This window comes from Rhinolophus ferrumequinum, chromosome 3, assembly GCF_004115265.2.
Source record: "Rhinolophus ferrumequinum isolate MPI-CBG mRhiFer1 chromosome 3, mRhiFer1_v1.p, whole genome shotgun sequence".
Classification (NCBI taxonomy): Eukaryota; Metazoa; Chordata; class Mammalia; order Chiroptera; family Rhinolophidae; genus Rhinolophus; species Rhinolophus ferrumequinum.
The window spans coordinates 97123141-97147502 of NC_046286.1; the positions used below are offsets into that span (position 1 = coordinate 97123141).

The 24362-nt window shown below is 36.4% G+C and overlaps 1 protein-coding gene across 8 annotated transcripts in view; it reads left to right on the forward strand.

Annotated features, from left to right (window-relative positions):
* The window catches only part of SCAF8 (SR-related CTD associated factor 8), a 193540-nt gene that overhangs the window by 61607 nt on the left and 107571 nt on the right, over nucleotides 1-24362 (forward strand). For 5 of the 8 annotated variants that reach the window (XM_033096169.1, XM_033096185.1, XM_033096195.1 and 2 more), the window contains 11 exons: nucleotides 1898-2029; nucleotides 2302-2414; nucleotides 3676-3869; nucleotides 7465-7565; nucleotides 10253-10366; nucleotides 11369-11525; nucleotides 13632-13765; nucleotides 15349-15490; nucleotides 17161-17229; nucleotides 19828-20046; nucleotides 20810-22905. In XM_033096169.1, coding sequence (XP_032952060.1) covers nucleotides 1898-2029; nucleotides 2302-2414; nucleotides 3676-3869; nucleotides 7465-7565; nucleotides 10253-10366; nucleotides 11369-11525; nucleotides 13632-13765; nucleotides 15349-15490; nucleotides 17161-17229; nucleotides 19828-20046; nucleotides 20810-22248 — 2814 coding nt within the window. In that variant the 3' untranslated portion in view covers nucleotides 22249-22905. Of the gene's footprint in view, nucleotides 1-1897; nucleotides 2030-2301; nucleotides 2415-3675; nucleotides 3870-7464; nucleotides 7566-10252; nucleotides 10367-11368; nucleotides 11526-13631; nucleotides 13766-15348; nucleotides 15491-17160; nucleotides 17230-19827; nucleotides 20047-20809; nucleotides 22906-24362 lie in introns of those variants that run through there. The other 3 variants (XR_004421939.1, XM_033096149.1, XM_033096156.1) reach the window with 1 other exon arrangement.

Genomic DNA, 24362 nt, shown 5'->3' on the forward strand with positions numbered 1-24362 from the left:
TTCATAGGGCTTTTAAGAAAGAATAAAAATTGTGAGTTCCAGTGAAATCTCAATTTTTTTTAAGTAGGTAGAGCTGCTCAAAAAAGAAACTCAAAAACTAAAATTGGTTGCAATGGATCCTGGGAGTTACTTCCAGTGGTTAACTGGTAGATAGAAAACTGAGGGTGAAAAACAGGGAGAGGGATGAAGTAGAAATGAGGCTTAAGGTAAGTGGTGGGATAAGAAATAAATGATGTGAAGAATATATAAGTACAGAATTAGAACCAAATAGTAAGGCTCAGGATGCAGTTGAAAATTATCTTCTTGTGTTAAAAGTTTTGTTATTGTACCATTTTAAAGGCATAAGTCAGGACTGTGCTTAAAACACCTTTGATTTGTTTTGGAAGAAAGTACTGTTATTTACTACTTTTTGGGTCAATACTGTGGTATAGAACAGGTATTTAAATAATAGATGTCTTTTCTAATTCTGACTTTAGCTTTGATTTATTTCTAATCTTTGAAAATGTTACTTGTCCTCGGGGAACCTTTTCCTTCATAAATTAAGAGACTTGGAGTGGTTCTTTAATATTCTTTATGGTTCTTCATTTTATGCTATCTTTTCTTTCAGTTTAAATGTCATCTTAGACAAAGAGTCATTTTAAAAAAAAGTTTTATTGAAATATAATCGACATACAACATTTTGTGAATTAAAGGTGTACAAGGTGTTGATTTGATACATTTACATGGCGCAGTATTATACCACCGTAGTTTTAGAGAATACCTCTGTCATGTCACATAATTATCATTTCTTTTTTGTGCTGGCAACAGTTAAGATCTCGTTTCTTGGGAACTTTGAAGTTAATAAATAATATGGTTGTCTATAATCACTGTGCTAGTATTCCTTTTACACATAGGAAGACTGAAATTCAGAGTTCAAGGACCTTGTTCACAGTCAGAGTTTGTAGGGAGGGAACAGTAGTTTTCAGTTGCTCTTTACTGTAAATATTACAGTAGTTCCTATCTTGTGGGCCACCAGGAACATTTTTATTAATCTTCGTCACCAGAAACTATTTTTACTCATCTTCCACACCTGCGAGATATGTTTTAGGAGAATTTATGTAAGGAGACATTTTTTCCCCATAATGTCTCTTCTCGTTTTTACTATTACCATAGTGTATGAAATTGCTAATCAGTGTCATACTGATTAGTGTCATGTAAGCAGTGTCACTGTGTCAAGTTGCTGTAATTCTAGTCCCGGGGGAAAAACCAGTTTACATTTTAAATGTTCCTGTAATTAGGCTTCATTGCCTAACTTTCGTTAGACTTTCTGAAATGTTTTACCCATCTCAGGGTACATTCTAATGTTATTTTGTGAATTCCTCAAGGTGGAGGTTGGGGAAGGCCCAAGTTGAGAATTGTTTTCCTAGATCAGTGATTTTGATATTGGCATTTGTGCTTCATATTGCTTCTTTACACGTAATATGTGTACGTATAAGTATTAGTAGTCCCAAAATACTTTATGGGACTTTTCATTTATAGCGTTTTATAAAAATGCTAATTGCCAATTAAATTCTAGATTCATTTAGTGCCATTATATGTCATTCATCATAAATCCCTTTATTCTTGAAGGTTTATATTTTCCACACTTAAAAGTTTATTTGAATACCTACTTGATCTTACCATTCTATTGTAATCTTCCAGTCGTCTTCCCTTTTTATGATGTTCCATGCTTTTAAGTAAACTTGGATTTATACAAAAGTATAATTTTAGATTGATTATAAAAGATTAAACATGGGATTTCTTTTTGTATTGGGCTCCTTTTTAAAATTTTTATTGTAATGTTTGCATGTTTACATTTTCATTTGTAATAATATTCACTATTTCCCAATGGCTGTGTATTTGTATTCATCCTCAATAGGCAACCCCTCAGGATAGTCAAGAAGGAACATTTGGATCAGAGCATTCCGCGACACCATCACAAGGGAGCAGTCAACAGCATTTTCTTGAACCTGAAGCAAATTTGGATGATTCCATAGATATTCAGCAACAGGTAGAAAGTAAATGCTTTTCTGGGTCAGATATTTATAAATTAGTTAGGAAAAAATACTAAAAAGTATGGTAATTTTTATTTTATGTTAAATATTTTATGTGAAATAATGGTAATGTCCTGAATGATTTTCTCCCCACACTTAAGCTCCACACTCGAACGTTTTACTATTAGCCATTAATGCTACTGTGGTGAATATTTTGTACGTCAGAATTGTCAACGTACTGAGTCTCAACCAGGCATTTTGTCTGTTTGCTCTTCTTTTGACTTTTGAGGACATGGATATAGATGAAGGGCAGGATGGAGTGGAAGAGGAGATCTTTGAACAAGAAGCAAAGAAAGTGGCTGTTCGCTCAAGATCAAGAACACATTCACGATCCCGTTCAAGGTTCTACAATAATATTTAAGAATAGTTGTGTGTAAACTTTTAAAATGGTGGCTTTATTTCTTTGCATCAAGATTTAAAGAAACTTTTTTTCTTATAATGACATTTTATATTCTTATAATGACATCTTACATTCTCTCAGAAAGAAGTAATTCAGAATTTGAAAATCAGAAAATACTTTCTTCCATTTTTAATTGGCTATATCTGTGACCATTTATTTGAATATTATACATGGATCACAGCCATATCATGAGACTTAGATTTTGGATTATACCTCATCTTAGTGAATAATATTTTGATGAAACCTCAGGCTGTTAGGATAATAATGCATCTCAACAACAGTTAAATCAGGCTGTAGCAGAACAGTGTTAGAAATTCTATTGTATTTTTCTCTTAAAAGTAAAAATAATTAGTCTTTAACATTTTTTCGTACCCACTTTTCTACACATGAATACCCTGAAAATCTGAACAGTAAATGCTAGAGGAGGGGGTGGTATCTTTGATCATTTTTTTTTAGTAATTTATTGTTAGTTTCAAGAAGTTATTTGTATTTACCTCTTGTGAAGGCGAGCCTGTCAGTTCAACTTTCTCTAACTCTACCTCATGTGAACAGTATCTTGCTACAGCAGTTACAATGTTAGTGCTGAAAACTTCTTTGTTGTAGCCTAGCATAGCAGCTTCTTTATTTGTTTTGCAACACCTACATAAGCATTTTGGAGAGTTCACTGGGTATGGTTGACAGGCGAAAAAGAAACAGTGTTTCAGTATCACTTTATAATGTGAAGTTCAGCAAAATTTTACAAGTTGAAAACTTGTAAGCAGAATTATATAGTGGCCTAGTGCTCTGTTGGAAACATTCTCTGTTTTCTAACTTTAAGAATGTAACGTGTTTATCACCTAAAGGATCTTTTTATTTTTCTTTGGTATTTCATCCCTGTTCTTGACTCTTGTTTGAAAAATGAGTTGGGAGACACTAAGAGAAAGTGAGGCCCTTACTAGGATCTTGTTCTCCTGTTCTTCTTTGTGTTTGTAAATACTAACCCAGACTTAGTAAGAATTATTGAAAACAAATATCTATGCCCAGTATGGACCTAAGCAGTACATAGATTTTAGAAAATGCATGTGTGATGTTTGATTATACTTAAATCTTTTCTAAGAAGTAGCTAAATATAAGACAACCTTTTTTTCCTGTTTTTTCTTTTTCTCACCTAGTGATAGAAGAGTAACATTGATTACTAGAAATAAAATAAGGTTTTGTTTTTAGATCACCAAGAAAACGAAGGTCTAGGTCACGATCTGGTTCTCGAAAGCGTAAACACAGAAAGCGCTCACGCTCACGCTCAAGGGAAAGAAAAAGGAAATCATCACGTTCGTACTCTAGTGAGAGAAGAGCTAGAGAAAGGGAGAAAGAACGACAAAAGAAGGGCTTGCCTCCAATTAGATCGAAAACATTAAGTGGTAAGTGACACACTTGTATAAAACTGTAAGTTCTCTAAATCTTATTTTAAGACTGAGAATTTGAAAAGTGGTTTGGTAAATGAGTAGTGCTATCCTGGGTTTTGTAAAGTGATAGGGGAGAAGAGAAAAGGGAAGATCAATTTCTCCTCCAGTACTAAGGTTATTGAGAGTTGTATGTTTTTTAATGCAAGTTACAAAACATAAGCCTTGACTAATGTACCTAACGTGGGCCAAGGCTAGTGTCAGTGTCTTCTGTGCATAGTGTCCTAACCAGTTACGACCCCCAGGTCTGTAGGAGTAATTAGTGTAGGAAGCATGTGGGTTTCAAAGCCGAGGATACACTGACTGGGTCAGGACTGAAGGAGACATTCCTATTGTACAAACTTTCCCTCCTTTATGTGTTAATCTGTAATGTGTGATTAGAACAGTTGGGCAGTAGTGGCAGTTTGTTTTGGGAGAGGGCTAGGGGAGTGTTCCCTTTGTTAGAATGTGAGGTATAGGAAAATAAATTGCAGTGAGAGCCAAATTCTCCCTAAAGGATTCTTAGTGAGTGATAACTCCCGCCGTGAGCTAACAGACTGCAGCTGGGCAGTGTACATAAAATGGAGCAAATTGTCAGTTTTTGTCAAGACCGAACACTGATCAGGTTATTTGATTTCCAAAATATGTGTAAGTAAATATTTTCTGCCATGGAAATAGATAAATAATTAGTATAACTTATGGCACTGCTAAAGCATCTTGGAAATCCAGGCTTAAAATAGACGGCAGTAGCCATCTGCTTACTTAAGTTCTCGCACTTTGAACAAGCCTTGGCTTCCTGCCAGAATCCTATGTGATTATGAGCCAGTTAATCTAATGGTGCTGCTGTTCCGAACTCTGAAAGTTTCTGTGTCTCACCTAGCAAGGTCTGACCTTTAAATCTCTCCTGTGCCTCTCCCCGTGATTACAGGAGGACAGTCAGAATTGCCTATTTTAGGGCAGGGCTTTTCCACAGTCTCTTTCATTTGGTTGGTCGCCTAAATTGTCATGTTGTTGCTGCCACCATTTACATAGGTATTCACCATGGAATTCATTTCCTATCGCTGTTTTATCTTCATGGGGAAAGCACAATAAACAAATTCAGAAAGTACTTAAGAAGATGCAGTGAAAGTATGTCTCTGATTTTTTTTTTTAACCTAAAAACTTATTTTACACAGAAGTAATATCAATTTTATGTGGTCCCAACATATTTTAAACACATACAGTAATGTCTCCTTACCATTGGTCCTTAGAACACAAGAATTTTTGCAAATAATTCAGGGGCTATGAAACATCAACAAACAGTAGCATTCCAGGAATCATGTGCCCTTCTTATGGGATGGGGGAGACTCAGTATTGCTTTCTGGGGTTGGGGGGGAATGGAGTTATCCATGGGAATAATTAGATAACATTGAAAGAGTAGGGGAAATTTTGGGGAGATAAAGGCAGCTGTGATATGTCGGACAGAGTAAGAAGAGGAGGGAACTGTTCAGTGAGAGAGGTTCAGAAATTGGCTACGGTTTGGTGGAAGGTTAATGAGGTGTCCCCATCCAGACCACTGGAGCTTGTAGATATGTTGCATTGCATGGTAAAAGGGGCTTTGCAGATGTGACTGGAACCATCTTCAGGTGGGGAGATTAACCTAGATTATTCAGAAGAACACAGTGTAATCCAAGAGTCTTTATAAGAGGGAAGCAAGGTCAGAGAAAAGGTGCTGTGAAGATGGGAGGAGAAAAAGGTTGGTAGATCTGCACTGTTGGCTTTGAAGATGGAGCTGATGAGCCAAGGAGTGCGGGCTGCATGTAGGACCGAGCAAAGGCAAGGAAACATTCTGCTTTCCCCGAGAGGCTGCAGACGGACGCAGCTTGAGGACCCAGTTAGGACCCCCAGCACTGTGGGAATACGTTTTGTGTTTGTGGTGTTTTGTTGTTACAGCAGCAAAAGAAAAGTAATACATTGTCCCTTGAGACTTTGGTTGAATTTCAAGTATATGTTCTTAGGGCATGACTCCCTGACGCAAAGAAGAAACAGCAGGGAAGAACAGTGACCAGGGACCTGCTGGAGAACAATTCCGCAGGCCCACGCAGATAGGGAGATGTTGGAGCTGAGGCTAGCCAGAGTAGAGACCAGGTTGCAAACCTGTGTTCAGTGGAGACCTGGCAGTCTTAATGTGGGTCTAAATTAGCTCTCAGCCTGCCCTATTATAGGTAAAAGCTAATCAAAAAGCTGGAAACTTGTTCTTTAAAAATGACACTGACATAAATCCAAATATAGTTGACCCTTGAATAATGTGGGGGTTAGGAGAGCCGACCCCCGTGCAGTCAATTATCTGCATGTAACTTTTGACTCCCCCAAACTGACCGTGTTTCCCCAAAAATAAGACCTAGCCAGACAGTCAGCTCTAATGAGTCTTTTGGAGCAAAAATTAATATAAGACCGGGTCTTATATAAGATCTGGTCTTACAGTAAAATAAGACCAGGTCTTGTATTAATTTTTGCTCCAAAAGACGCATTAGAGCTCTGATTGTCCGGTTAGGTCTTATTTTTGGGGCAACCTGGTAATTACAGTATCAGTATCCATGGGGATTGGTGCTATGACATCCGCAGATGCCAATATCCGCGGACGCTCAAGTCCCTTACGTAAAATGGCATAGAACTGCATCCAGCTGGCCCTCCGTTTCCGCAGATCCCAGTGGGGGATTGAAAATGCTGTTTTCCATGTGTGGTTGGTTGGATCCGCGATGTGAAACCTGAGGATGTGGAGGGCTGACTGTATTTATTGAACAAAAACCTGCTTGTAAGTGGACCCGTGCAGTTGAAGCCTATGTTGCGCTAGAGACAACTGTGTATTTAAAACTCTGCAAATACATTAGCTGTAAATATTTTTAAAGTTAATGTCTTCAGGAAAAGGAGATGTTCATGGAGGCACGAACAGTGCAGCTAAAAGGAGACAAGGTGTTTCATGTGTAGCATTTGTTTATTATATATACATATATATTATATATAAAGGGAAGTGCCGTCCAAGTCTTTCATGATAACCAGTGAAGGAGTTCCAGTTCAGCCTTTTCCTGTTTGTATCTTCCTGCAAATTATTATTTCCTTAAGGATAAGATACGGTTTTCAGATTTAACTGGTGATTAGGGCGAAATATCTACTTAATCTTTCCAGTACAGAAAAATACTTAAAAGGTACGGATAGATAGGATTGCAGGGAAAAGTGGTTTGGAAACTTTGTTGCACATTAGAATTACGTCTGGAACTTTAGAACTCCTATCCTCCACTCTGTCAAACCCCGTACCATTCATCATCTGTCACAGTGGGACCCAGATACCCATAGGTGATTCACGTGTGCCTCCAAGCTTGAGAACAGGTGACACGCAGGAGGTTGACTTGGCATAGATGTGAATGGATCCCTGGGATTTTAGTTGATTTTTAAATATAATAGATACAAATGTCAACTAGCAAGTATGTTGTTATCTTAAATTTTAGTCTATTGTCATTAGTTCTTTCTTCTCAGCTCTGTGGAAGAAGTAAGTTGTCTATGTGATTTAGGTCGGTTCTCTCTTATGTCTTGCCAGTATGCAGTACTACTCTCTGGGTTGGGCAGGTGGACAAGAAGGCCACACAGCAGGATTTAACCAACCTGTTTGAAGAGTTTGGACAAATTGAATCCATTAATGTAAGTATCAGTTGTTAAACAGTAGTTTAAGGTAAAGAAAAGAATAGGGGTTTTCACTCATATAGAGAGTCCCTTCAGTTCCTTATTGGCCCAGTAGTATCTGCCTTTATAATGCACAGCTTCACAAGGATCCTTTGACTTTCGTTTGTGTTTATTCTATTGCTGTTTATTGCCTTGCTTGATTAATTGTTTAAATGGAATTCTAACAAAAATTCATAGGAGTTTTACAGCTGTGTAGCACTTGATTCCTAAAAACATTGAATGTTTGAGTTAGCAGGAACCCTATGTGTGACCTAATTTAATTCCTCTTTTTATAGAAAATGAAGAAACTGAGTCCCACAGAATTGTAATCACCTGCACATGAGCTCATACCCTGTTTCCCCAAAAATAAGATCTGGCCGGACCATCAGCTCTGATGCGTCTTTTGGAGCAAAAATTAATATAGGACCCGGTCTTATTTTACTATAATATAAGAGCGGGTCTTATCTAACATAATATAAGACCGAGTCTTATATTAATTTTTGCTACAAAGGATGCATTAGAGCCGATGGTCTTGCTAGGTCTTATTTTCGGGGGGAAACGGTAGGTAGTGTGTGGACACAACTGGAGTTGGGGTCCCAGCCTCTGCCCGCCTCCTCTCCCTCTCTTTCTGTGCCCCCCTCAAGCCTTAGGTAAGAAAACCAGTGTGGCCAGGTCATGTCCACTGACCTGAGTTAAGCCTTTCACTCCTCAGCTTGGTTCCTTTAGTGGTTTTGCTCCATCCTGTCTCCTTTGAGTATTTTCTTCCTGAAGGGCTGTCATTTTCCCCTGGGGCTAAAACTAATGAAATGTTGTATTTTTATTTGTTTGAGGAGATTTATAATTCATTAACCCTCTGATTTGATTAAGTTATACTTTTATGTCTATGGACTTTTTCTGATTATTGACTGGGCAATTGGCTGGTTTCCCTTTCCAGTGTTAGATCCCACCACTCCGCACATGGCCAAGTTTGCCTCTTCTGTGTTAATCATGGAATTCCTTATGTGAATTGAGGTTTTTCATTTCGTATTTTACTTTCAACTGTGTATGTCTGCTTGGAGGCTTACAAGAAACTGGTTAAGTAACTGTTGTTATTTTACCAGTGAGTAAACGTAAGTGATTTGCCTGAGTCACACTGATAATAAATGGTGATTGGTTAAGTGTTTCAGCTTAGCTATTTCAATTCCTTTCTCCACCATAAGAGTGTCTGTTGTAGGCTTCTCTTACTTTTTGTCTTTTTAAATTTCACCTGTCAAAACATAACTATCGTCCAGAATCCGTGATCATATAACACCTGAAAATTTTTCGAATTTTCTCCTTTCTTCTTAGCACTAGCTGCATATCAGAAATGTGTTGACATTTGAAAAAATAGGGTTGCCCGTGAGCAGTATCTTTAGGAGCCTATCGAAGAGGTGTGGTCCCACAGGTGATTCTCATGCAAAGCCAGAGTCACTGCTCTGAACAGATCCTGCCTCTGAGCAGCATTTTGGATTTTCTGGTGGCTTACGACATGCGTAGTCTTTTTTGTGCCATAGGAATCTGGGCATTAATTTGCCTTGTCTTTCTCCTCTGGATTACCTTTGAAGAGCATAGTTCTCAACAAATAATAGTCACTAAATTATTTTGTGAACTGACGTGGACTCAATGGCTGAGTGATAAAATCCAGGATTTGAAAAATTGATGTAAGATTTAGAACGCTGTTACTTGGTTTTAGGGGAGTTTGAGTACTGAGAAAAGTCTGTTAGATTTAGCATTAAGTAGGTCACTAGTGAGTTTGAAAAAACTATTTTCAGTGGGTTGGGAAGGAGTTGGATCTACAGCGTAAGAGTTGAAGTATGTAAGGGGTTAGAGAGACTTGTCTTTTGAAAGGTTTGGTATTAAAGTGACAGTAGCTTGAAATGTTAGCAAGACTGAGGGAGAATTTTTTGTTTTTATTTTAACAAATAGAGCTTACTAGGTGTTGAGTAATAATAAAGTGAGAGAACACCTTTTGAGTTCTTAAAGAAACACATGCACTGTGTTATTCTGAATTAATACATCAAGGATAATTTTATGATCTGGTAGTCTATAGAATAGTGAAATAGTTTATAAATAAAACTCTCACATCCTTACACTGAGGCAATTTTCCCATTCATTTTAAACCTCTGTCCAGAAGTACCTGGACAAAATTAAGTTTTTTAAGATTGAAGTGCCTTAGTTTTATCATTTGCTGTAGATTATAGATTTTATATTAAGGTTAAGGTACTTCTCCAAAACAAAAATTCTTCACAGGTTAATCAATATAATTGGAAAAATTAAAATAATATTGTGACTAAATTGTATGCCTTCAAATATGTCGGTTATGCATGTGTGTGTATTTTTACTTTTTAAAATAGTTCTTTATATTAGAAAAACTTTACCTGACATGACATTCAAGTTTCCACATATGTGTGTATCATGGCTTAGAGCGAGACCCAACTAGGTTTTGAATTTTGGCTTTTTTTTTTTTTTTTTTTTTAAGACTAAGTAATTTGCTGTACATGAATTGAACCAATAAACATAGCTGGGCAAAGAAAAGGGAATCACTTCATATTAGTTAATAGACAATGTTCTGTTTCATTAAAACCATAAAATGCCAGAATGAATTGCCCTCCTTGTACCCCTTCTAAAGAGACCATTTGTTTTAATAGATGATTCCTCCCAGGGGCTGTGCTTACGTCTGCATGGTTCATCGGCAAGATGCATTTCGGGCTCTTCAGAAACTTAGTTCTGGATCGTATAAAATCGGTTCCAAGGTTATTAAGGTGAGATTGGGGAGAGGGGTACATGCTCATGTTTTACTGGATTATTAGAATGTTCCTATATTTAATTCATCCTTTTTAATGTTACGGGCAAAGCTCAATGGAAATTTATTATTTCAATATTGTTGAGTTACAGAATTAGATATTAGGTAAAACAGTAACCAAACTTTAGTCAAACTCTTGCTTTGAAATCACACACACATACACATTCTTTTCATCAGCCAGGTCACCTCCATTTTATGAGCAGACCTTTTTCATTTTTACAAGTTTGTCTTTCATTTATTTTTTCCCAATGCTTCCTAATCATACCCCTTAATTATATTATTAATTTCTATTTTTTTAACATCTTGTCTTCTACAACCCCTGTGAAGGGTTTATTTATATTTTTATTTTCCTCTTAGTCTTTAAACTGAGTATTTATTGTGTATTTTTCCAGTTTTACTTCTTGTGACTAATTTGTATTTCATTTCTGCTATTTGGACATAATTTATTACATTAGCTTCTGCAACTGAATTAAAAACTTTAAAATAACTGCTTTCAAGGGAGTTAACATGCCCATACCTTTGTCAATTGATGGCAGAGAGTTTCTCTATGTAAACTAAAGTTCACTGGTCTCCTCTTTTTCTGGAGTACCAAGATTTTGTTTAAATTATAATAAGTAGTCTAATTATTGCTAATGTAGCTTGACATTTTAATGGTGAAAAGTAGATTTGGATATTATTTCTGGAAATGTCCTTTTTTAAAGTTTCAGTAAAAAGTAGAAATAAATCTCACAAACGCCATCACTGTTAATGCAGGTTTTATTTTATAAACAAACAAAAACGGAAAATGCATGGAAGAAATTTTCTTGGCTACTGTTATTCAGTGATGTTGTGCCCATTCACCTGATTTTTAAAACTAGTTTTATTTTTTATTTGTATTTATATTGTTTACATGTTTTTGAATGTTTTTTCTTGTTTTTACAGTATACATGAGCTTTCTTTTTTCTCTCTTCATTTCTGATAGATTGCTTGGGCTTTAAACAAAGGTGTGAAAACAGAATACAAACAATTCTGGGATGTGGATCTTGGAGTCACATATATACCCTGGGAAAAAGTTAAAGTGGATGATTTGGAAGGTTTTGCAGAAGGAGGCATGATTGATCAGGAAACTGTAAATACTGGTAAGAACCCTAAGGGTAGTTTTATTAAGAAAGTACACTTAAAAGGTTGTCATTGATAAGAGTTTTTCATAATAGAGGGAATTGTGTTTATTTTCCCGATTCTTTCCCACTCCCCACCCCCAAACGTGAAAAAATATGAAACACTGTGTTCAAAAACGATTTTAAAAAAGTTTTGCTCGATAGAATTGTGTATTTTGTATACGGAGGCTGTTTAAAACTAAATACAGTGGTACCTTGGTTTTCAAACATAATTTGTTCTGGAAGACCATTCGAGTTCTGAAACGTTCGAAAACCGAGGCATGGTTTCCCATAGAAAGTAGTGCAAAATGGATTAATTCATTCCAGACCTTTAAAATCAACCCCTAAAACTGCAAATTTAGCATGAATTTTACTATCTAATGATACCATAGATCCATAAAATTTACAGCGTTTGTAAACCAAAATGTTCGCCAATGGAGACGTTTGAAAACTGAGGTAGTACTGTGTTTCAATTCCTCAAATTTAAATGAGAACTGCGTACTTCAGAAGATTCTTTAAAAAACTTCCCAGATGATTTTGGTTAGTATACATGTTGAGAATGGCAGGAATAGAATCTTAGTTTAGGGAGTTGTGGTTCACACTCATGCAATTCGAGAATGCTCACTTATAACCAAGTGACCATCTGGCCTGCTCTTTTTAAAAACTTGTCTTTTTTATTTTTAAAAATTCCAGTTATAAAATGATTAGTAATTATAACCAGTAAGAAGTCTTAAAAGAATTGAAATACGATATATTTGTTATTTCTTCACATCTTAGCTCTTTTTAGCAAACTTAGCTAATTTTCAGAATATTTTTGTTCTCAGGCCAATGCATATATTCAAACTCTTTTTCACTTGTTTTCTTCTTGTCAGTTGCTCTCTTTCTTGATGGCTATTCTACCAGAGCATACATTCATGTAATAAGTATTTTAGTTCCTGCTTCCTGTTGTGTAGCAGGCACAGTTGTAGGAACTGGGATTACAGCAGTGAGGCAGATAGACAAAAATCCTGTCTTTCATGCAGTGCACCTTGTAGTACAGGGGTTGTACTAGCCCTGGGCCAAATCTTGCCGGCATTTACTCTATTTGGGCCAAATTTACTCTATTTTGTAAATAGAGTTTTATTGAAACACAGCCATGCTCACTTGTGTTTATCTATTTTATATGACTTTTTTTTTTTTCAAGAGAAGTTGAGTAGTTGCAACAGAGAACATACGGCCCACAAAGGTTGAAATATTTAGTATAGGAAAAGTTTGCCAACCCATGTTCTAGTGGAAAGAACTTAGACCGTGAACAAAATAGATACTCTATACAGTATTTCTATGTTGGTAAGTTTTAAGAAGAAAAATCAGGGAGTGAGGGAATAGGCAGTATAGGTGTGAAGCTGTTGCAGTTTTAAATGGTTGAAGAAGATCTAACAGAGAGGGTGATACCTGAAGGGGTGAGATGTGCAGGTGTCTGGGGAAAAAGCATTCCATATAGAGGGAACACCAAGTGTAAAGTCTGTTTAAAAATCCTGAGACCAGTATGGCTTGAGCAAAGTTAGTGAGGCGTGAGTAGTAGGAGATGAAGTCAGAGAGGTACAGAAGGGTGAAGTCATGTAAAGTCTTACTAGTCATCATAATGACTCTGATCTTTACTCTGAGGGAGATGGACAACTATTGGAGAAACCAGTCGAGCTTCTTCATTCGATTTTTGCATAGCTGTATTTCCAGAAAAAATTTTCTGTATTGGGTTAATATTTGTTGGTCTCCCTTGTACCTTGTGACAAAATATACAATGAGGTTTCCTCTTATGTCAGACAGCCTTTGAGATCTGTATTACATCCCTCTTTAAGTGTTTTCTCTAGATTAAATATTTTGTGTCTTTCATTTGTGTCTCGTGTGATGCTTCCTTGGACTCCTTAGGACCCTAATCAGATTTATCTGGGCAAAGCCTAGGCTGTCACCTATAGTTGTGGACACATGTTAAAGATAGATGTGCTGGGGTAGATGAAGGACTTAGACAGGCATGAAATTAAATGTGGACATAGAAATAAAATGAAAAGTTGCAGCTATCTAGAGGAAATCAATTTCAAATATTTCGTTTAGAGTGGGAAACTGTGAAAAGCTCAGAACCTGTTAAAGAGACGGTCCAGACAACTCAGAGCCCAACTCCAGTTGAAAAGGAGACAGTGGTCACCACCCAGGCAGAGGTTTTCCCTCCACCTGTTGCTATGTTACAGGTTAGTGCTGGGTGTTTTTGTTGTTGAATGTGTTGTTTTACTCATGTATTTACTTTATAAAACTTGGAGGAACTTGTCCAAAATGGAATAAATATGAGTTTAGTCAAACAGTTTTTGAAAAAAAAAAAGTTAAAGAAATGGTCTAATTCATATTTAAATGTTTATTTATTGGACAAATAAATGATTGTTGATGGCTTGCTCTGTGACATTCACTCTTCTAGGCACCTGAGATTGGGATACATCAGTGAAAAAAAACCAAACACAAATCCCTGCCCTATGGAGCGTTTGTTCTCAAAATGGGAGACAGAAGATCTAAAATAAGTTTACGACACACAGTGGAAGGATAAAGGTAGTGTAGGGTGACCAGCCTGCACAGGTGCTTACAATCCTAAGTAAAATGGTCAGGGCGAACTTGACCGAGAAGGAGACACTGGAGCCACAAGTGAAAGTTGCATTTCAGGTAGAGCATTGCAGGTAGAGGGAAGAGCCAGTGCAAAGGCTGGAGGCCAGGAGCGTGCTTGGTGTGTTCCAGGAATGGCACGTGGGCTAGAGCACAGTGAATGAGGCAGCTTAGAGGAGAGGCGATCTCTAGGAGGACTTTGGTTTTCACTCTGAGATGCGCAGCCTTTGGAGGAGTTGGAAAGAAGTGACTTGATCTGGCTTAAAGTTCTAAAGGAGTGCACTGGCTGTACTATGTTGAGAATAGATTAGTGGGCATTCATGAAAGCATGGAGACCAGTGAAAAGACAGTTGGAGCAATCCAGATGAGAGGTGATGGTGGCTCAGACTAGAATGCTAGCAGTGGAGGGAATGAGAAGTGGTCAGGTACTGGGTATATTTTGGTGGTACGACCAAGGGACTTCGTGGCATGATTAGATTTGAGTTGTGAGAAAGAGCAGAGGCAAGGTTTTGGGTCTGAGAAATTGGAAAGATGGGATTACCATTATCTGAGAATGAGAAAGAAAACTGGGAAGGAAGAGTTGTTTTGGAAAGAACTTGGGAGTTCAGTTTTGTGCATGAGAAGTTTGAAGTGTCTTTCAGACAATGAAGATGTTGAATAGACCATTGATAGAATATGAAATTTAAGAGAGAGGCACAGCCATAGTACAAATAAATATTTGGGAATTATTGTATCTAGGATGAGTAAAAGGTATTTATGCTAGGAGTAGAAAATGAATTTATGAGAAATTCAAGTCATTTTAAAGCTCCTACTGACATGCTTCCTAATGGTGGTTTGGTTATGTAACATAGCTACGTAGTAGAAACTTAGTGGGCGATGACAAGTTAAGATTGAGCCTGATACTCACTATTCAAGTAGGTGCCTGTTGCCTTACATCACTTGAATATAAGGCAGATTTCACAATCTCTCCGTGTACTATCTGTTGAACAATAATGCCTTGCTTTTACCCCAAGTGGGTTTATTTACAAGTATACGAAAAGGGAAAAAACAAAGCAACTTAATGTAATGGAGTTTGTTACCCTTAAAAAAGAAATAGAAGTAATTTACCTTTAGGTGTTCCAAGATGTAATGTTTGCTGATGGATAAAATGATTTATGGACTTTTTCTTTTCTGTCCACAAAAGATTCCAGTAGCGCCAGCTGTGCCTACAGTTAGTTTGGTCCCACCAGCATTTCCTGTGTCAATGCAGGTTCCTCCTCCTGGATTCAGTCCCATGCCTCCACCTTTTCTTCGGGCAAGTTTTAACCCTTCACAACCACCTCCTGGTAAGGAATTTTCGTCTTGTTAATGGAATTATTTAGAATATCATGTAAATTGTTCTTTTTCCAGGTTAAAATACTACATAGAGCAGTGATTTTCAAACCTTAGCGTACATTAGAATCACGTGGAAGGTGTGTTCCAGCACAGATTGTTGGGCCACCCTTTGCTACAGTAGGACTGAGGGGGAACAGTTGCAGTTCTAACAAGTTCCCAGGTGATGCAGATTGTTGGAGGCCCACACGTTAAGAAGCACCGACAGAGAGAAGAAAGGGGGTCCGGGTCCTTTAAAATCCTTGAAGTACTCTTTTCAGATAATTTAAAATTTATGTTAAAATCTTTATGTTGTAGTTCTGTATAGTTATTAGCCATTCATTAAAAAGTATGCATTTGATTATGTAGATTGTCCTTCCTAAAAATCATCGAGTTTCCATTTTGACATTAGAAATTAAATCTTAAAATGCTAATTGATTGATACGTTTTTTGACCTAATAAATCGTTAATAAACAAAAATTTCCTTAAATCAGTGTTTCTAGGTACAAGCTATAGATTAAACATCACATATCAATGAAATATAAATCATTGCTTATATAGCATAGAATCAAATAGAATACATTGATTTTTAAAAACTTATTTTTCTTTGAACTTCATGATTTATTTGCGTAGTATAACAAACAAAGTACTGTACTTTGATTTCTATAATTTAAGTGTTGAGCTCTTGAATAGAGTTCCCCCCAAAATACCAGTAAAACCAAAAAGTAAATTCATTGCTTGAGAATGGTTGTAATTTGTCATGTAACATAAAATTTTAAAATTACAGTTTAATACATAATTTGAAATTGGTGCAGATTCTAATAAAAATTTTATCTTTTTGTATCTTTTAAATATTTGGAAATTACTTTTGTCAAATATTTTCTGTATTTATGATTTTAAAATTGAAGTTTTTTTCAGAAGATATTTTTAAGTGATTATTTCAAAATTCATAACATATAGACTTTATAAAGTTATTGTCTGTCTGTCATTCATTTGTTGAAAGTCATATATCTTTATTTTTCCCTCACTTTTTGCCACTGTTTCTAATTGAATTTAATGGTTGGTGTATATTTTTAAAAAGCAAGGAAGCAGTTTTATAGTTTGATCATTTGACGTTTAAAATCTTAAAACAGCCAATATTAAATTGAAGATTTATTTCAATGTTCAAAACATAGTATAGCAACATCCAAGGTTAATGAAAGTATTGTGATCTAGTGGGTAAACAGCACATATATCAAAGATATACAGTAGCACATTTTGCAGATGAATTATTGCGTATAATGTTATCAGCAGCTTGAAATACAATGTTTAATTCCCCATGTGGTCAGCTTGCTAGCGTATAAATGGGTTACCGGGCTTGTGTTAATCTTTGATTTTATAGCATCATAGAGAGTGCCATGGGACTTAAACAAATGAGTAAGTAAATAGGATGTGATAAGGATCTCTGTGCTTCCCTAAGGATCAAGTAAGGTAGTGGACATAAAAGTCATTTTTAAAATGGAAAATATACTCACAGATATGAGCTTGTAGTAATGCAAGACGTTTTTAAGAATGTGGAATTTCACTTACAGCTATTAAAACCTTTGATTTAAAAGAAGGAACCTTGTTTACACTATTTGATTTTGGATCTTTTTTTCCTGTGTAGGCTACATGCCACCTCCAGTCCCTCCACCTGGTGTACCACCACCTGCTATTCCCCCCGTGGTGCCAACATGTGAGTGTTCTGCTCTCTGAATTCTCTCAATTCATGGTGGTGGTAATGTGTTAGTTCTAATTCTTGTGAATTCTTGCTAGTTTTTTATTATGAAAGTTTTCAGACAAACGCATCTTTTTTGTTAAATGATTTCTAAAAAAAAATTAACAGTATCATCTGACAGTCCATATTCATATTTTCTCTGTTATCTCAAAATATGTTTTTATAATTGGTTTGTTTTAGTCAAAATTCAAAAAAGAGTCCCCACATCATGTTTGTATGTTTGTGTGTGTATTAAATATCATGATATAGATTACTACTGCCCTAACCTCCCTTCCTTTTTCAATTCATCATGTCTTTAACTTACCGAATAAACAGACAGCTCACTTCTATATGCCAGATCCCAAATAATGGATTTGGGTTTTTGCTTCTTTGTGATACTAAATTTGTTCCTCCATCTCCTTGAATTTCCTGTAAATAGGAAGTTTTCAGCACCAAAGATTTGCTTTAATTCCACTTCAGCTTTTTTGGCAAAAATACTTAAAGGTGGCGTGCTGTAGACTTGACGTTGCGTCACATCAGGAGCCATGCTTTTCCCCACTTTAAATGATACTAAGATGTATCAGAGTACTCAGGTAGTGGAACCTGGTCGTAAAAAAGTTAACTTTCACATTTGCGTCAGGCGATTTCCTCCATTGATCATTATTACTTTTCATTAGTTTCAAAGTGGAGATGATCTTTTGAATTTTATAATTCCTTGCATATTTTTTAGCTAGAATTTTTCTATAAAGGAAAACTTTTATCAACTAATAGTATTTAGTTACCTTGAAATACAGTTGTGCAGGAGAGCTGGTAGGTGCTAAATTCTTTCCCGTTAAGTGCCATTTTCCAGAGCAGTGAGTGAGTTCTGTGGATATTTCCAGTAATAACCAGTGGCTGAAGCGGGGAAAGGAATTCTCTTATTTCTTCTTCTCTTCCTCTCCCTTACCCTCCAGTTCTTCCTCCTTCATTTTCTTTAGTGTTTACGGATTAATGGATTTTTAGTTCCAAGCAATTGCATTCACTTTTCTTTTTGAAGTTCAGTTTGTCTCATCTTCGGACAGTATTTTTTTGAGATGACTGTATCAGTTTTTGTGAGCTTCTTACTTTTTGGCCCAATATCGGCTCAAAGGGCTTTATTTAAAGAGAGTGTATATGATAGCTCACCTTTTGATGATATAATCCATTTTCCTTATGTTTTTAAACTGTTTTACTCTTCTTCAGTGTTTAGACAGCATTAGGATTCTTCTTTTTGGTTATTGTTGGTTAATTAGAAAGATTGTTTATTCTTTCCGAAAATTGGAAAATATTCAGCCATTTCTTAATTCACCATTCACAGAGACTCATTCTAGAGCCTACCTCCCAATTATTTCTTCTTAATTTACTCATTTTGAAAAATCTGAAATACATTTAATGGAGAAAGAGAAATACCACTGTGCTCTAGGTACTCTTCCTGTTTGCTCACTGTCGCATTTAATTCTCCTAATTCCCATGCGTGATCCCAGGTTGTTTCCTCTGTTTTATAGCTCTGTTACGTGCTAGCAGTTCGTCCAGGTAAACTAGAGTTAAATGTGAGAATAACAGTTGCTAAAAGCCTCATGTAAATTATTTAACAGTGTTGTGATATAAATTGGACTACAAATTCTAACTGTTTAATTGTGATTTTATATTTCTCTAGTTCTGTTTCATAACATATAAATGATATATACACCTGGGGGTTCTACACATTCTTTTAATTTGAATGTTTATACCTTTTTATTTGTAGTCCACCTTATTATTATTATCTCTTCCCATCTGATGAATTTCTAACCTCATTTGAAAAAAAATAGTAAATGTAAGAACCTTAGACCATTGTAATTTCAAGGGGATTGGGCAGATTTTCATTCTCGTATTATTTGTCAGTCTGCACTAATCATTTCTGTTTATTTAGATATTCATGTACTGGCATCCTTGCAAAATTATGATTTTTGTGTGTGTATTATTGAGATTTTCTTAAGTCACAGGTCCTTATTTTACTAAACATTTTTATGTGAATATTTCTATTTTTTTTCTCCTATTTTAAAAAAAGTTTGCTAAATAGAATTTATCCTCTTTCTGGTGACTCATTTGTCACTTTGCACATCAATTGTTATATAATGTTTTAGGTAATACAGAGATGCTATGAAATGATACATTCAAGCTGCCAGAAGTTAGTTTTCATTATAAATGAAATAGAGGGACCAGAAGAGAATTCCTATGTGGTAGGTCCTCGAATAACATCTTCTCATTCAACGTTGTTTCATTATAACGTTTATGAGAATCCCCTAGGACTTAACTGTTGTTTATATCAATTAGCCTATGGGAAAATTGGTTTTGTTATATGTCGTTTCACTGAACGTCACAGACCTATCCACGATCTTAAGTGAGGACGTACTGTGTGTCATGTTACCTGAGCAGTCTTACCAAACAATTGGGGAGAGAGGATAGGAAGTCCTTTAAAACTTTGGCAAGGCCATTGTTAGTCATGGTTAATATTTTAACGTAGCACATGAATTGATTAGTTAATTAAGTCTGAAATATATCTTCTCCCTCTTTAAACAGCTTTAGTGCAGCCGCCATTATCCATGACTCCAGAAACTGTGAAAGATGTTGGATTTGGTAGCATTGTTTTACCAGGTGGTTCTGTTGCCAGCAGTCTTGCTACTTCTGCTTTGGCAGCTGGAAATGTTTTTAATCCTCCAACTAAACAAGCAGAGCCTGAAGAAAAAGTACCTCATCTTATAGACCACCAGCTTCCTTCTGGTGAAAACACCAGATCAGGTAAAAAAAAAAAAAAAAAAAATCCTCAGAATCCACAGTTAAATTATAAGCAGTACTTCTCTAGAGTGGTGTTTAATTCTGAGGTGCCGTGCATTTGTAACCAGTTCAATGCGCAAATGTTTGAAATGTTGCGATTTTTTAAGAGATCACTATCTCCTAAAAACAGATTTGGCGTTCTGTTCCCGGATATTGTAGATTTTGCCGCCTTTCTCTTGAGACTCTCTCCCTGTCTTTTTTTGGCCTATTGGGGCTGCTTTCATGTCTTGCTAATCAACATAAGATTGCACCAAGTGTGTTTTCTTACAGATGAGGAAATGAACAGGTACTAGGTACAAATAACTTCTACCAGGTATTTATCTCGCCAGGTCTAGACGAGAAATGGGTTGTTTGAAAGCAGCAAGTCCTTTTTTCATGGCACCACTGTTAGTATATTAAGAATTGTTTGTGCTTTAGAAAGACTTTTGTTAAAGATGGAGAATCAGTACAAAATTTGACATTTTTGTTAATTTAAAAGATCATATAAAGATTTTAAAACAACAGTCTCACATACGTTTTAATATTTAGATGTCACTATACATGGTAATAACTTTAGTTTTGATTTTTATTTAGTATCTAGTGTACCTCGATTCTTTGGGGAATTCAAGTGGCTGATTAACTCTAAGCTAACTGCTGGAAATTATAGCATTAATAGTTAGAAATATAGTTTCCTTCTCATACCAGAATGATTCTTTTTTGTGTTGTTTTTTTCTCCTTTCCATTTTAGTGATTCCAAATGATATTTCAAGTAGCTCTGCAATTTTAGGACAGCCGCCAAATGTGACAAGCAATTCTGGAATTATGGGAGTTCAGAGACCAAATGTATCAAGTAATTCTGAAATTCTTGGAGTCCGGCCATCTAATGTTTCCAGTAGTTCTGGGATTATTGGACCTCAGCCACCAAATATTCTGAATAACTCTGGAATTTTGGGAATACAGCCACCAACTGTTTCGAGTAGTTCTGGACTTTTGGGAGTGCTCCCCCCAAATATCCCTAACAATTCTGGACTTATAGGAGTACAGCCACCAAATATCCCAAATACATCTGGACTTTTGGGAACACAGCCACCAGCCGGGCCTCAAAACTTACCCCCTTTAAATCTCTCTAGTCAAAGGATGCCCATGATGCCAATGTTAGACCTTCGTCCAGGACTCATACCGCAGACACCTGGACCAAGATTTCCTTTACTACAGCCTGGAATTCCACCGCAACGAGGAATCCCTCCCCCATCGGTACTTGATTCAGCCCTTCATCCACCCCGTGGTCCTTTTCCTCCAGGAGATATTTTTAGTCAGCCAGAAAGACCTTTTCTAGTTCCTGGAAGGCAAAGTATAGACAATAATCCAGAAAAAAGGATACCACTCGGGAATGATAACATTCAACAGGAAGGAGATAGAGATTACCGGTTTCCTCCCATAGAAACCAGGGAAAGCATGAGTAGACCTCCTCCTGTGGATGTTAGGGAGATGGTTGGACGGCCCGTGGATCCAAGAGAAGGTCCTGGAAGGCCTCCATTAGATGGTAGGGATCATTTTGGAAGACCGCCCGTGGATATCAGAGAGAATCTCGTGAGGCCAGGTATGGAGCACCTTGGCCGAAGAGATCACTTTGGCTTTAATCCAGAGAAGCCTTGGGGTCACAGAGATTTTGATGAGCGAGAGCATCGAGTCCTACCTGTGTTTGCTGGTCCGAAAGGCTTGCATGAAGAAAGAGGCAGATTTCGGGCCGGAAACTATCGATTTGATCCTAGAAGTGGTCCTTGGAACAGAGGATTTGGACAAGAAGTTCCCAGAGATTTTGATGACCGCAGAAGACCCTGGGAGAGGCAGAGGGATAGGGATGACAGAGATTTTGATTTCTGCAGAGAAATTAATGGAAATCGTCTTGGACGAGATAGGATTCAAAACACCTGGGTCCCCCCTCATGCTCGGGTTTTTGATTTTTTTGAAGGGGCCACTTCTCAACGAAAAGGTGATAATGTGCCTCAGGTTAATGGTGAAAATACCGAGAGACATGCTCCACCACCACCTTTACCAGTGCAGAATGATCCTGAACTTTATGAGAAACTGACATCTTCAAGTGACATAAACAAGGAGAAGAGTGACACAGTTGCTGATATAGAAAGTGAACCAGTGGTAGAAAGCACAGAAACTGAGGGGACATAATCATCACTCAGTAGGTAAAAGATACCTTTTGTAAAGTTGTCATCTCTCTGTAATAGCTTAATGGCTGACTGGACCATAGTTGTTCACTTTGTCTGCCAGAATTAAGTTAATCTGATGTTCATGTTCACCTTTCTCTTAAAATAATTGTACAACTGACTTGTATAGACATTGTTCTTAATATGAACATGGTAGGTAAACATTTTTTTATTTTTCTGATAAATGTTGCCCCCCCGATTCTTTTAACTTCAAGGAAATGAATAACAGCTTGTCAGAGACTTCCTATGGAAGAAAGCATTTTTTAGATACTACCATTAGGTCAGATATGGTAATAGATATATTTCAGAATAGCCAGTGGTGGTATATCTTATCCATATCTTTAGGCTGCTGCAGAATTTTAAGGTAACAGACAAAGCTGTGATATTTTATGCAAAGACTGGCTCTAGATAATTTGAGGAGCACAATACAGAGATTTTAAAAAGTGATTTTGTAAAATCTACACTATGGTCTCTGTTTCTCCAAAGTAAGTGTTTGTGATTTGTTCCTCATACTGCAGTGAGTAAAAAGAAAAAAAAAAAACAGCAACATAAATATTAAAGTACGTTTCAATGTTGGGTGAATTTTGTTTTTAGATGCCAATAAAACTTATTTGTTTGATAACAGTGTTCTAGGAATTGTATTTTTTTAACCTACAAATTCTTAAAACCCTGGATCATTAGCAGCATGTGCCTAGTTGCAGAAGTTTTCTATTACTCTTAATAACGAAATGAAGAACTGTGTGGTGCAAAAATATGTACTTTAATATAAAAATCATGCAGTTGAATTAGTTTGTATGTAATACCTGTGTGTGTTTATTGTATCAGTTATATAGGCTTTTTTTGTTTCTCTGTATTCATGCACATACAGAGAAAAACAGATAGTTTAGATAATAAAATATTCTTTCAACTGGATAGAAAATTAGAGAAATTTGACTAATTGACATTGCTCATAGTTACAGCTCTTAGCCTTTATGAAGGTAAAATAAGAAATACTGTAAAGAAACACATTGGTTTGGCAATTCTTTATTTTTTAATATAGTTCAGCATGAAGCCAGATTTCGCATGGAGCCAAATTTGACGTAAATGCTTGCATTGCTTTGTTTCACACTATTTGTTCTTCTGCATAGACAGTGCTAGTACTAAAATACTTGCCAGTCACTTGCCTGAAGAGAATATGTTACTTGTACAAAATGTATAGTGGTGGTGATGGGTCTGCAAACATTAGTTTGTATACCAGGAGCAAAGTGTCCACCGTGAGTTTTGTAGGCTCTGGGTAACATTGTTCAGATTAATCTCCAAGGTAAACAGAGTAGCAGAAAAAAATGGGGCTTGGTTTCCCATTTGCTTATTATTTTTGTTTTACTTTTCATTTATTTGTTGTTTGTTTTTCCTTTGGGTTTTACATATATGTGTGTGTGTGTATATATATATATGAAACCATTGGTGTATTTTCATTTCTAATGAAGGCTTTCATTTGGTCCTCTGAATAGTCATTTTTGTTTCCACTGCATTTCCAACAATTCGTCATTTTCTCAGTTTATCTAGAATTTTAAAGTTACATTTGTCAAGCCCCCATACCCACCCCACCCCCCAAATGGTAAGAGCACACCAGCTATTTAAAATCGGATGTTTTTTATTACCTCTGATGATCTACAGAGCTGTAAGAGCTCTAAGGTTCCTGGCCAGAAATAAAGTCTTTTTTTTCTTACAGGTTCTGAACAGAAATAGTACATTATTTATTTTGTTATTCGAAAAAGTGGATGAGAGTAGGAATTTGGTGTTTATATTGAAGGCATTTCAGTTCAGTAATGTGAGTTGTTTCAGATCTTTCCCTTAGGGTAACGGGGGAAACTGACAATGGTACAAAGTTTTAACGAATGGAAATTATATTGGCGGGGATGTCTCTCAAACTACGTTAATGGCATTTACTATAAAAATGAAGTGACATTTCACTTGGACTGAGGGATGTGAAAGAATGTGAGACTTTTCATTGAGTTGTTCCCAAGCTTTTTAATCACTGTTGGGCCGTCTTGTGCATACTTGAAAACAAAACATATGCAAGTATTGCACTGGTTTGAA